Source organism: Athene noctua, chromosome 5 (genome assembly GCF_965140245.1).
Source record: "Athene noctua chromosome 5, bAthNoc1.hap1.1, whole genome shotgun sequence".
NCBI classification, from domain to species: Eukaryota; Metazoa; Chordata; class Aves; order Strigiformes; family Strigidae; genus Athene; species Athene noctua.
In genome coordinates this window covers 3,784,582-3,797,157 of record NC_134041.1, presented here as the reverse complement: position 1 = coordinate 3,797,157, position 12,576 = coordinate 3,784,582, and the positions used below count along the sequence as shown (strand labels likewise).

Genomic DNA, 12,576 nt, shown 5'->3' with positions numbered 1-12,576 from the left:
GGGTGAGGGCACGTCCCGAGAGGAGAGAGGTGCACCCTCCCTGCTCTGCCAAATACCGAAGCCGTACCTGTGGCCCACCAGGTGAAATCTTGTCTCTGGTGGGTGTTGGTACCTGTGGGTGTTTTTGGTGTTGTCTGGAGTTTTCCGGGTGCTTTCAAAATATTTTTTAAAAGCGTAGGAGAGGTTTGAAGGGCCGCTCTGTGGCCTGCTGGCACCTGCTGAGCCACGGGTAAACCCTGGCAGCCAGGTGGGCCAGACAGGCCTTGTGTGTAGTCACCGTCCTCAGCAGTCAGGTTATAGAAAGTTTGAAATTATTATTCTCTTTTCACATAAAGTTGTGATCGTATTGTTAATAATGCTTTTTATTTTATTTTTAAAATGAATACTAAATGCCTGGAGCGTGCAAGCTTTTATCTTCATCAGTGTCTGCTCTTTGGAAGGTATTTTGTGGTGATTACCAACCTTTTCTTGCTTCCTTGAAGGTTATTTCATGTTTTTCTAGTGTTTGGTTGTAAGGCATCAGTTTTCATCTATGAACTGCTGGGGATCCTGGGAAGTTTATAGGAGATGGAGAGACCGTTTGTGATAAACACACCCAGGAGAGGCAGCACTGCTGTTTTAAGCTTAAATCTGCCCCAGAAGCATTTTCTGAAAAACAAGTAAAGACCTAGAAACTGAAAAAGGCTGAAAGAAACTCCAAGTTAGTATTTAAGAGAATGTTGTGGTTGCCCAGCCCTTCTGGAAAGTCTTTTGGTTTTATTGGTCATTATTTTGGTGAATGAATGGTGGCTTGCATATGAGTCTGTCAGTACCAATGAAAGGTTTGTCACAGTCCCAGATATTCAAAGAATCTGTAAAAATGTGGATTTAAAAATGTGTGGATGGCTGACAAAGAGCTCAGGCAGCGATGTGAAATATTGCCATCTAACAGCTTTTTGGGAGATTTGTGTAAACTAAATTGGCAGTCTAGAGTTCAGCAGGCAAAGTATGCAAATGGAAATTGATACTCCTTTCAGCAACTGGAAGGGAAAGGCCAGGGCCAGAGTGCACTCCGTAATGAACTCAGCCCTCTAAGATCGAGACTGAGGTGCACTGATGAGAAAAGTGCTTGGCTCTTTTGTCTGCAGTGCATCTCTCGGATGGATAAATACACGACTCGCTGTTCATCACTGTCAAGAAAATTGTCACTTCTCACAAGCGCTACATTAATTAAAATTGAGAGTAAGGACTGGGAAGTTAGGCATTTGCAATCTGAATTTTAAAAAAAGGAGGATGAAATTATATGCTCTTAGCATGTTGTGTGCTCTAGTGCAACTGCTATTGCTTAGTAAAACAAAAACAGGCACTAGAACGAGGGAAAATCAAAAAAGTTACGAGGTAAAATTAATTTCCAAACCTTTTGTAGCCCTTATCCTATGTAGCTAGCAGGGCTGTGTAAGATCTGGTGCAAATGAGCTAGTGAAACAGTGTAGGAGAATAAAAATTTTTTTTGAGAGTTTCGCTTGGCTGATTTATGTGTGCGTATATACATATCTTCAAAAAAAACTGAAAGCAGACTAACATACAGGTTTTGGAGGTAGAAAGCACCCGCAGTTCCCACAGTTAACTTTAGCTAAAATGGTGCCCATTCAGTATTTTGTGACTAGCAGTAGGAAAACTGTTTTTATTGCCGTGTCTCTCGGAGAAGCCGCAGGTGATGCGGTGTGTTTGGGAGCAGTGCGGGGAGAAGCGGTTGTGCATCGTTGGCTTGGAGCTCTGTGGGGAAGCGTTGAAATCCCTGAACTCCATCCCTGTCTTCCCATGGCTTTTGCCGTTCCCTTCGGTGGAAGGGGTAGGGGCTGTGCTGCTGAGGCTGAGCACGGCTTGCCTCACCTCGGTGGGCATGGGAGCTCAAACTGGCTCCAGAACTCATGTCTGGACACTGATTTACTGCAAAGGAGTTAAAATTAAACTTTTCTGCAATGTCTGCACACACATTTTTCCCTCGCTGGAGAGTTTGGTGGCCGTGTGGACAGGTATATGTACCATTTAGTCCTAGGATTTATAAATGCAGGGGCAGGTCAGGATCATCTGAAAATGGATGTGGCTTTGAAGCTCTGCATTTCACAAAGCAGTTTCCACGAGTCCCTGTGACCAGACCGAATGTCCTGGCCGTGAGCTTCATCCCTGAGCCTTCAGAAGCAGGAGGGAGAGGCCGGGCCCTGCCCTCTCCTCTCCCTCCAGGCCTGTGAAGGCCACTCGTGTCCTTTTCTCCACAACACCTGCGGGCTCGCCCCTGTCCCGCCCGGCCGGGGGTGCGGGTCCCCCCGCCTCAGGAAGGGGCGATCGTCCCCGGCCCGCCCCAGGGCCACCGGCGCTACGTGGCTCCCCGGCCGCCCCCGCCGGCGGGATGCGGCCCGCCCGTCCCCCGGGAGGCGGCTCCCCCCGCCGCGCCGCCCCGGCTTCCTGCGCCGCAGGTGAGGCGCGATCGCCGTCCCCCCGTCCCCCCCCCCCCCATCCTCCGCTTCCCGCTTCCGCCCAGGTGAGAGCCGGCGGCCATCGCGCCGCTCCGACCGCCGCCGCGTCCCGCCCGCAGGTACCGAGCGGCGGCTGAGCCCCGCGCCCTGCCCGGGGGGACGCTGCCCGCCGCCCGGCCCTTCGCCCCTGCCCCGCCCGGCTCGGCCCCGGCCCCCCGAGCCTGGCCAGTGACTGTGGGTAGCCAAGGGCCGGGGGCGGAGGGGCGGCTCGGGGCCGGCCCGCGTGTCCCTGAGGGGAGGCCGCGCTGCCCGCCGCGTCCCCGGGAGCTGGCAGGTGGGGAGGGGGGATCTCTCCGGGCAGGTGGAGTCAGCTTGCTGTGAGGGCTCTTCTGGGGGAGTTCGTTCCCTTCTCCAGACACGGAGGCTCTGCGCTAGCGCTTGGTTGTGGCAGAGATCTTCGGGAGAAGCGTTTCCTACCCTCTCCTCGGTGCCTCACCACCGTGCTGTGCACGCCGCCATGGTCAGGACACCGGCCTCTGCTTGCCCAGAGACTCCCACCTCGAAGCCCTTTGGGCTTCACACACCGGAGGCCTCGACAGCTCCCTGACACCCCCGGTAAAGGCTGGGGAGAGCTGCGTGGCTCCCGATGGCAGGCGAAGGCTCTCTGGGGCACAGGAATCATCTCAGAGTGGTGTTGGTGTGCAGTTTCCATTGCTTGGAGAGCCTGTGACAGGCGAGGAGGGGAGGCACTAGGGAAATATTGCAGCACCTTCCATCAGCGCCTGTCAGTTAAGAGGTTCTTAACAAAGCAGGTTTTTACTTTGTTTTAGGGTGATTAACCAGAAAACAGTTCTTTTGCACTCCTTGTAAATTTTTGAACCTTAGAAATTCAGCGTGGTTCCAGGTCTAACAACTCTGTTCCCCCATGAAGTGATTTGTTAATCGTGTGTGCTGTCCTCATAGTAACTTTAGAATTTATTGGCTAATTTCAGTTGAATATCACAATATGTAGATCTCGGAAACAAATTTTTCATGAGCTTTGTGAGAATAGGTTTCTGAGACCGTGTTATTGCTCCATAGAGAGTGGCTTTGGCGTGAGCTCACCCTTCTATGAGACATCAGAGAACCCACGCCGGTGCTTCCCCGAGGCTGAAGTCCGCAGGAATTCAGGTTCTGCTTGTTAAAAGTTAGCATGCCTTGAGAGTGAGTAAGGCTCCTCTAGATCTGCATGGGGACTGGTAATCACCAGTGTTGTGTCTGTTTTGTTTTTTGTTTTTTTTTTCCTGATCTTGTGGTCACTAATCATATGTAGCAACAGGACACGCTCAGTTTGCCCATGGAGTAGTATTTTGTATTTAACAATATTTAGTTAGCTTTGACCTGCTTTACCCTGGAGAAGCGTGGTGTGTTTGTGTTTAGGTACTCTCAGCACTGCTTGGTTGTTTCTTTCCTTCAAGTGCCTGGAGCAGTCAGCACGTGCTCTATAGCACTTTTTATAAATACTGCAGCATTACACAGAACAGCAGGTTTTGGTGGTTTCATCTGAAAGATGTGTGCATGCTAAGCTTGGTTGGACTGCGTTCTTCTGTGCATTACCAGGATGGAAAACCGACCATAATGTAGGGCAGCAAAATATGTGTTAGAATAGTGTTGTTTTTTCACAGTACGTAATTGCTTGATGGTGTGTAAACGATATCATTTTTAATATCTGAAGTTACAAGTGATGCTGTGTTAGGACAGTTTAAGAGTAAGATCACACTAATGTGCTGTTTTCCCTTTATTTTGCCTTTATCAAATTTTAAACTCTTTGGGCTGAAATTTTCCACGTCGGAGATCTCTCTGGTGAAGAAGATGACATGCACTGTATCAGTCACTCCTGATAACAGGGCCAGGAAAAATTACAACTGCATTAGTGCAGAAAGGTGACTTTGGATTGGGATATACCCTTGGCCCTTCTGTGGCAGGCTGCTCAGATTGGCCATGTTAGAAGCCTTTGGAAAATAGCAGCAGTTTGCACTTGTGCATTGAGGACTCCTGGCATTAAATGTCGCAAAAGGGACAATTAATGCCCCAAAAGCTGAAGGGGAGAGCCTCCCAGGAGGCAGGACCTTCCCTGCGGGCACATCTCCTGGAAGGACATGAGTTGTTGGAGGCCAAGTTGAAGAATGCAGAGCAGAAGTGCTTGTAGTTGTTAGGTGGGTGGGGAGAAACGGGCAGAAGAATCTCTGCTGGCTAAACCATGTCCTCCTCCAGACCCCAGCAGAAAACCCCTTATTTCAGACTCTCAGCAGCCCTCTGCGGAGGGCAGGTGTTTGTCAAGGCCACTGCCAGGGGTGACATGTTCCCCCCTGGCTCTGGGACGTGCTGGGGTTGAGCACCCCATGTCTTTGTGCAAGTGGCAGGCGTCTGGCAAGGGGGTGATGGCAATGGAAGACTTAAACCTTTCAGCTCTTCTGATGACCTCTGCTGGCATCAGCATGGGGGAATTCCTTTTTTCTTAGTCTGCTTTTGAAGAAGATCCAAGTCAGGATTTCATACAAAACCTTATGAAACTTTCCCGCTCCCTATGATATGTTGAGTTCAGTTCTCAAAAGTGAAGACAGTAAAAACCCAGATGCATGCTGTGCTGGAGTGTGGTTTTTTTTTTTTCTGGTGTTAGAAGACGCTAAACCTCCTGAAATTCATTTTTTTCTCAATGATTTTACAGTTATATTGGGAGCTGTGGCATAAATTTTGAACTGAGGTTTGCAGTTTTATCTACCAATAAGATAAGTAAGTGGCTGTAGAAGTCAGAGAAAGGAGCTAAGGAAGTTAAATGCAGAGTGAGGGAACTGATCTTAACAAGACAAACCAAAGTGGTTTAGATCATACTTTGAAATTATCACCAAGGAAGGGACTTCCTAATTTAGCAACTGTCTGTTGACACCTTGCTTGGACTTAGCATCAGTGTTTGGAAATCATTGAAGGATGAGCTGTTTGGATCTCCAAACATAAACAGCTCAATAGTGTATGGAGTTGTGTGCTCCTCTGGTGCCCAGAAGTCAGGCTTAGAGACCTGTCCTCAGTTATATGTTACTTGAAAACTTTGAATTACTTTGTATTTTCAGGGATCCCCTCACACCAGAAGGAGCTGTTTACATTAAAATATAACACACTTTCCCCCCCCCCCCCCCCTCTTTTTATGAAAGAAAGGCGAACAAAGAAATACTGAGGGTGGTTTTAACATACTGCACACACACACACCAAAAAAAAAAAAAAAAAAAATCATTAAAAACCACTGCAAGCTGGCTGGAGGCCAACTTTGATCACAAGGAATCCCAAAGTGCTGTGTAAACTTGAACCGTTACAGGAACTGTACCTGAGGTCCACTTTGGCGTCCAGCAGCACAGAGTGGTCTGCACTGGCTCTTAGCAATGCTTTGGAGCAGCTCAACCAGGAAGCTGAAACTTTCTTTAATCTTTCTCCCCCCTCCTTTTGCACCTCCTTCCCCAGGGGACTTCTGCCTAGATGGAGACCCGATCTCTTACCTACATTTTTCTGCTTAAATTTTTCTTTCTTGGATCTGTACCCATCGACATAATTGCTATTGTTACACCCGCTGTAATGGAAAAAAGATTAATCTTGGAGACTGTCAGCGCGGCACTTTGAGGCTGTTTTTGAATGACGCAGGCTGTTTCTCATGGTGCACTTTGCCAGTGCAGCTGAGCTGCTGCACCCGCTAGCTGCTGCAAGGTGTGGTCCCGCTTCCCCGGCACTTCTCGGCCCCCTCCTGCGTGCCAGCGCTGGCAGTTGAGAGCTAACTGGGCAGAAAGCTCACCCTACCAAAATGTGAAGGTTCTTTTTCTGCGTGTTTAGCTCCTTGTTCCAGCTCACTATGGGATCAGATGAATGAGTGCAAGCGCAGATGGGAAGGGAAGAACAAAATGCATGAAAGAGGGCTGGAGAGCTGGACCAGCCTCTTGGCTTCAGCTATTAGATGGGCATGGCGCTGTCAAGTCGTCATTATTTCCTGCCATGCTGGATTTCTTTTCTGGGTTTAATCTTTTCTTCACCCTACTGCTGGTTTAAAGGTGTTTCAAGCCACTTTTCCTCATAGGACTTACTTTGCATCCCTTTCTGATGGTTTGCTTTTTTTTTTTTTTTTCTCTTTTAACTGCTGATGTAAGGTATAAAAACAGAGGAGGGAAGTGAATGGAGGGAAGTTAAATTGGGAAGAAAGAACAAATTTCCATATTCTTTGTTCTGTTTTGTTAAGATTCATGCAGTATTTTTAGTCAAGGAGATTAAGTTTTGTCTTTTGGGTTTAGATGAAGACTCGGGAGTGTATAAGGAAATAGTATTTTCATTTGTTCTTCAGAATCAGATCTCAGCACAGAATCAAAGGCTGCTGTGCTCTTAGAAGTGTTTTATTTCGAATGGAAAAGAAAACAAAGCTGCAGCACTTACAAAAGTTCAGATGCATTCCTGAAAATCTTTCAGGGGTTGTATTGGTCTGCTGCTTCAACTCTTGCTACGAGTTTGATTTAAAATGACCTCCTGAATCTGTTAATAGTCTTGCAAAGAGACTCATTTTGCTTGGCCCTGGGTGGAAACCACGCAAACCCACCAAGTTCTGCAGGAATTCCTCCAGGAGCCAAAGCTGCTCAGATACCGTAAAAGGTACATAAATCTGAAATTGTGGTTTGTGACACGCCGCCACTTTTTTTTTTTTTTTCATTAGTAAATCAACTTAATCTGACTCTTCAGGAGAAAAGAAGCTATTGAACTGCATAATTAATATTTTGTTAAATATAACAGTGTCCTCCCAGCACTCAAGATGTTTTCAGTGTGAGCACAGACAGTGTCAGAGGCAGAGCTGAAAGGATCAGAGGTCCTGCTGGGAGAGACCCCCTGGGATGTGCTTACCCTGGTATTGCATTCAGATGCATATGACCCTTTATACTCTCAAATTGCAAGATTTGAAAAGTAAATACAGAGAGGTTTTTTAATATATATATATATATATAGTTATTTTTGTTCAAAAATAATTCCAAATAAATTATTCTGAAATTTACACAGTTACATACTGGGTAGAGTTAAAATTATGTAAATTGTGCAATTAAATGGCTGACTTCTTTCCGAGGAGCTTGTACTATGTGAAGAAATCTTGTTTCTCATGTGTATTTTGGTATAACTGCCTTGATAGATTTCAGAATGACAGACTCCACATCAATGTAATAACATGCAAGTAAGGGTACAAATTTATCATCGCTGCTAATTGCAAGTCTGTTGTTTTTATACTGCCATCTAGGCCTCAGCCCCAGTTGGAGACCTGTTCTGTTTGTCGCTGGAGAGGAGCGTGATAAGAGATACTCTGCTCATTAAAAGCTGTCACAGATACAGGAAAGAGAAAGGCAAGCTCACATAGGAGAACAGGAGGCTTTCACCTGTTCAGACCAGGGCTGTGATTAGAACTGTCCTTCCTTAGGAACGTGTTGGAATAGGGTTTGATTTGGCCAATTTTATGCCTTAATGCTATGCTGTTTCACGAGTGCAGGGAACTTCATTATTCTGTAGGGAGGTGCAAGGTTTCACATGTATTGCCATGCAGCAGGGCTGAGCTATCGTGGTAAGAGTATTGTCTACAAATAATTGGGTGGAAAGTATCTTCTAAATAACAGAAAGATTTTAACAATGTGTATTTGAAAAGATCACAACTTTAATGACCGTATTCAAAATACTTTGGTTGAACATAGCTGTGTCTCAGTTTTCTTGGCCAATATTTGTCTTTATAACCTGCGTTTTTACTGATATTTGAAAGAGTTGTTCATATTCCTTCCTGTGTGTGAAAGGAAAAACTGAGACTGCAGTGCAACTAGCTATATTGAGAGCTTTGTTGAATACTTGAGGTAAACAACAGGGGGTAGTACTATTTTTTTAAAATTAAATTCGATATAGTTAGCTTAGTATTTTATTATTGCATTTATTGACTGTATATCTGTTAGCATTCTGGTTGGATACATAATTTATTAATTTGATTTTTTTTTTAAACCTCATCTAGGTTATTCTGAGTAATCCCAAAAATAGCCTTCAACATGCCTGAAAATCCTGCTGCAGGTATGTAGCCTGAAAGTGATTACTTTTGTTCAGCACTGAGAAATGAAGCCCCATTCCTAACATGTACTACTTTGTGGTGCAGATAAGCAGCAGGTGCTGCAGATCCTTGATCGTCTGCAAGCAAAACTGCGTGAGAAAAGAGATTCCCAACATAATGAAAACTTGACTGTTTTACGTAACACACTCAGGAGCCCTTTGTTTAACCAGATACTGACTCTCCAGCAATCCATCAAGCAGCTGAAGGAACAAGTGAGTGTAAAGTTACAGTTGTAGGTGTGACAATAACTAGGGTGAACTTGGAACGTAAACCAGGGTATGTAGGTGTGCGGTAATGAAGGCGCTCGCATTAATAAGCTGTAACTTGGTGTGAGAAAATGTTGGGCTGCTTTTTTTTTTTTTTTGATCAAGCTAGTATCTACTGAGTCACTACTGAAATGAGAAGTAGTATTGCAACAAACAGGTCATGGGGCAACGTGCTTTGAAAGGGATGCAGAAAAGGCAGGCATTGAGAACGCCATCAGTCGGGAAAAAGCATCTGCAAAAGGCATTGGCTGTAGTACTTTGAGTTCTGAACACAGTTCGACTTGGGATCCTTTGTTTTTAAGGGAAGGTAAATACTGTTGATCAGCTAACTGGCAGCATCTTCTCCCCTTAAAAGACATCATCACTTAGTTCCTGCTGCTTGTACAGGGATGGTTAACCTGCTTTGGGAAATAAAATCTAGAAAACTGCTCCTGAAGATTTGCCAAGCTCTGATGCAGACGTACTCAGGCTAGCTTTAAAATGACTTGGCTCCAGCAGTGGAAGGAACTTGTGTGGATCGGTTTGTAACGCCAGCTGACGCTTAGATTTTGCGGACGTGGGCATCAACGCCGTGTCCGCACGAAAACAGGTCTCACCATGCAGTTACCAGAGTCAGGCACGTAGATTTAAAACCAGGGCTGAACTTGGCATACCCAAAGCAGAAGCAATCCCCATCTCTGCTGTTACTGCACCTCCCCAGCTGCAGATATAGTGGGGGGGTGGTGGTGGTGGGGTGTGTTTCAGGAGGACGAGGCCACCTCGCTGTTATTGCATGTTCCTGCCTGGTTGTGCCATTCAGTCTCCCTTCTTCCCATGTTCACATAGGTGCTGCATCTGTTCCTTCTGTCCTAAGCTTGGATGCACGTCTGCAAGTTATTAAAAATGTATGAAAACGCAAATAGATCCAAGATCATACTTTGTGACTGTGGCATAGTGGATTTTATATTCAGAATGTTCAGAATTATTGTATCTAGAAAACTTAGTTTTTCTTGAAATTCTTTTTAAGCGTGTCTCTCATGAGCAGTTTTGTTCAGGATGGGATTTTTCAGTTGACTGTGTTGCACTGGGAATATTTCTGCATTTCTTCATTATCTGTCAGGACTGGAAACTGAACTGCAATTTCTAGCAATGATGGTATGTTCAGTAGTATTTAGTTTGTACCCTAGGCTTTCTCTGGGAAGGAAATAATACAGACCAAGCCTTTGGCTCCTGAGTGACTAAATAACTCTTAAAAAATTTGGAATCTTATGCCAAAATTGTCTAGGTTTGCCTGACAGTTGCAGCAGTGCTTGAGTGCCTCTTTAATGTTTGGTGCTTTTGCGTGTGCTGTTTCTGGAATATCAGGGTGACAAGAGGATAATGAGCACAGGTAGGGAAGAAGTGTGAAAGAAGTGAAGAAAATGAGTGGAGCAGAAACAACTGAAACATTCAGGGAACTTTCCTTCTGAAAAACAGTTTAAACTTAACATGGTAGTTTGGTTACAGCTTATATATTAACATTGCCCAGTTCATACAGGTGAGTGTATTTATGTGAATAGGCATATATGAACATATGTACGCTTGCTTCTTTGGCAGTCTTCACACAAAATGATCATTGTGGAAAGCTCTTTTTTTGTTTTTAATAGTGTTTCTACACCTTTGTTCATTTTCAACAGCTCATTTATATGCCTCCTGACCGTTCGGTAGATTTTGATTTTACTAAGAGAGGGTTACTAGTGTTTGCTGACAAATCAGTTGCTGCTGGGAGCGTCTATACACCTTGCAGTTCACCTGAACTCAAAGCATCTACTTTCACTCCAAACCTGGGAGTTAATGAATTTAACACAATCATCCGACAGATGGCAAAGGTAAGGCTCTCAGGTTTAGTGAACCAAACTTACTTTCCTTTAATGTCAGATATTTCTTGCAGGCTTTTGGAGTATGTTTTCAAACATGCTCTTTTGTTGTGTATCTGGGAGTGTGGTGCCTCCTAGCCAGTAAGAGAGTAGAAGTGCTGAGGATAACATTTCCCTGTGAAAGATAATGTCAGCAATGGAAAGTGGTTTGGTGGTTGGTTGGTTGGTTTTCTTTCTTTGCCGTTTTTTTTGTCTTACTTTCTACCAAACATGCCAATATAGAAAAGAAATTTCAGTTGCCAGAAAACGTTTTTGGTATTTGATGACACTTAATTGGAAGTGGACATTTTCTGCAGAAACTTGTTTTGTTGGAGAGACTTGTTTCATCAAGTACATTTTAAATTGGAAATGTACCAACTTTTTAATATATGAACAGTGCAAATGATTAAAAGAACTGGCATGTAGTATTTTATTTAACTCTTCATTTAGGGTGTCTTAACTTTGCCAGACAGATGCTGATTTCATTAACATGGGATGTAGCATGTACCAGGTGCTTATGGAAGTTGTACAGGTGCAGACATCCATCCATGTGGGACTGGCATTTATACCACAAATGTATTGTTCTGTGTTACTTTGAACCATTAATTTAATTGGTTAGTCATGCCTTTCTATATTAAGTAACTGTTGCTAATTGACTACTTTAATGTAGCTGTAATATTTTGAGCATAAGTCTTCTCATTAGTGTGCCATTAACTCATCAGATAAAAAATTTAGCAGTAAAGACTGCACATTATTTTGGATAAAACAGCTGGGATAGCAGTGTATTCTCTAAGTAATATTTCCCAGTAAACAACCCCAGAAATCTTGTATTAGAACTGAAAAGCAGGCAGTCACAAAAGCAAACTTATTTTAGTGTTAAGTGTGAAGTTGCAGGGAGGGGAAGGAAATTAATTTCTTTATTTAAAAGCTGCAATCTTTTGAACACACACCTAAAAATCAGCATTAAAAGCAAGGGGAGCCAAAAGACAAGTAATTCAGTTTAGCTATGCAGCATTTCCAGAAATCCCAAACATATTGCTCTAGACAGCACTTCGTTCATAGTTTTCATCCAGTTTGGAATTCATCTCATAATGTGAATGAAGTGTGAAAGCAGCTCTTAAATTCCCTGAGGTTTCAGAACCTCAGAGTGCTTGCATATCCAATACTTTGCTATATTAAAAATAATAAATGGAGGAGCTTTTATAGAAATAACATATTCGGTATTTTGCCTTTGTTTAGTCTTAGGAGGAGAATAATTCTCCCAGTGTTCATAAATTTTAAACTAGCTCATTCTATTGCAGTAAAAATTAGTAAATCATTTTTTTCTATTTTATTAGGGGAGACAAATAGAATCAATAAAGATTGAAAAGCCTTCTGTTGGAGGTCTTGGATTTAGTGTGGTTGCCCTTAAAAATCACAGCTTGGGAGAAGTTGGTATCTTTGTCAAGGAAGTCCAGCCAGGAGGCATAGCTGACAGGTGAGATCTTTATAATTGTATTGGAAAATTGCAGTACTTCCACTAAGGGAAAAGTCACGACTTTCACATTGAAAACTATCAAACTAACATGTTTGTCTGCGTTATCTGGTGGAATATTTTGTTTGTGGTATCTTGAATTCTGGCTTTTCAACCACATGGACTCATGTTTTGAGGATCAGGTTTTCAGATGAGTTTTAAATATCCGAGTCATTCATAAATGGAATTTCCAGAAATCATGACTCATTTAAGAGAATCTTCAGTACTGATTAAAAAACAAAAGAAAACTCAGAAAAGAATACAAGAAATTAGCCTCTGAATTTTTATGCGTTGTGTCCCTGAAAGATTCTTTTTTTTCCCCTTGTTTCTTTCT

General features: G+C 43.8%; 1 protein-coding gene across 1 annotated transcript in view; it reads left to right on the top strand.

Annotated features, from left to right (window-relative positions):
* Positions 1-2,498: 2,498 nt before the first annotated feature.
* PATJ (PATJ crumbs cell polarity complex component) overlaps positions 2,499-12,576 on the top strand; it is a 155,816-nt gene continuing 145,738 nt past the window's right edge. Inside the window, exons 1-5 of the mRNA XM_074906085.1 lie at positions 2,499-2,575; positions 8,497-8,552; positions 8,635-8,801; positions 10,511-10,702; positions 12,067-12,206. Of these exons, the coding sequence (XP_074762186.1) occupies positions 8,531-8,552; positions 8,635-8,801; positions 10,511-10,702; positions 12,067-12,206 (521 nt within the window). The 5' untranslated portion in view covers positions 2,499-2,575; positions 8,497-8,530. The remainder of the gene's footprint in view (positions 2,576-8,496; positions 8,553-8,634; positions 8,802-10,510; positions 10,703-12,066; positions 12,207-12,576) is intronic.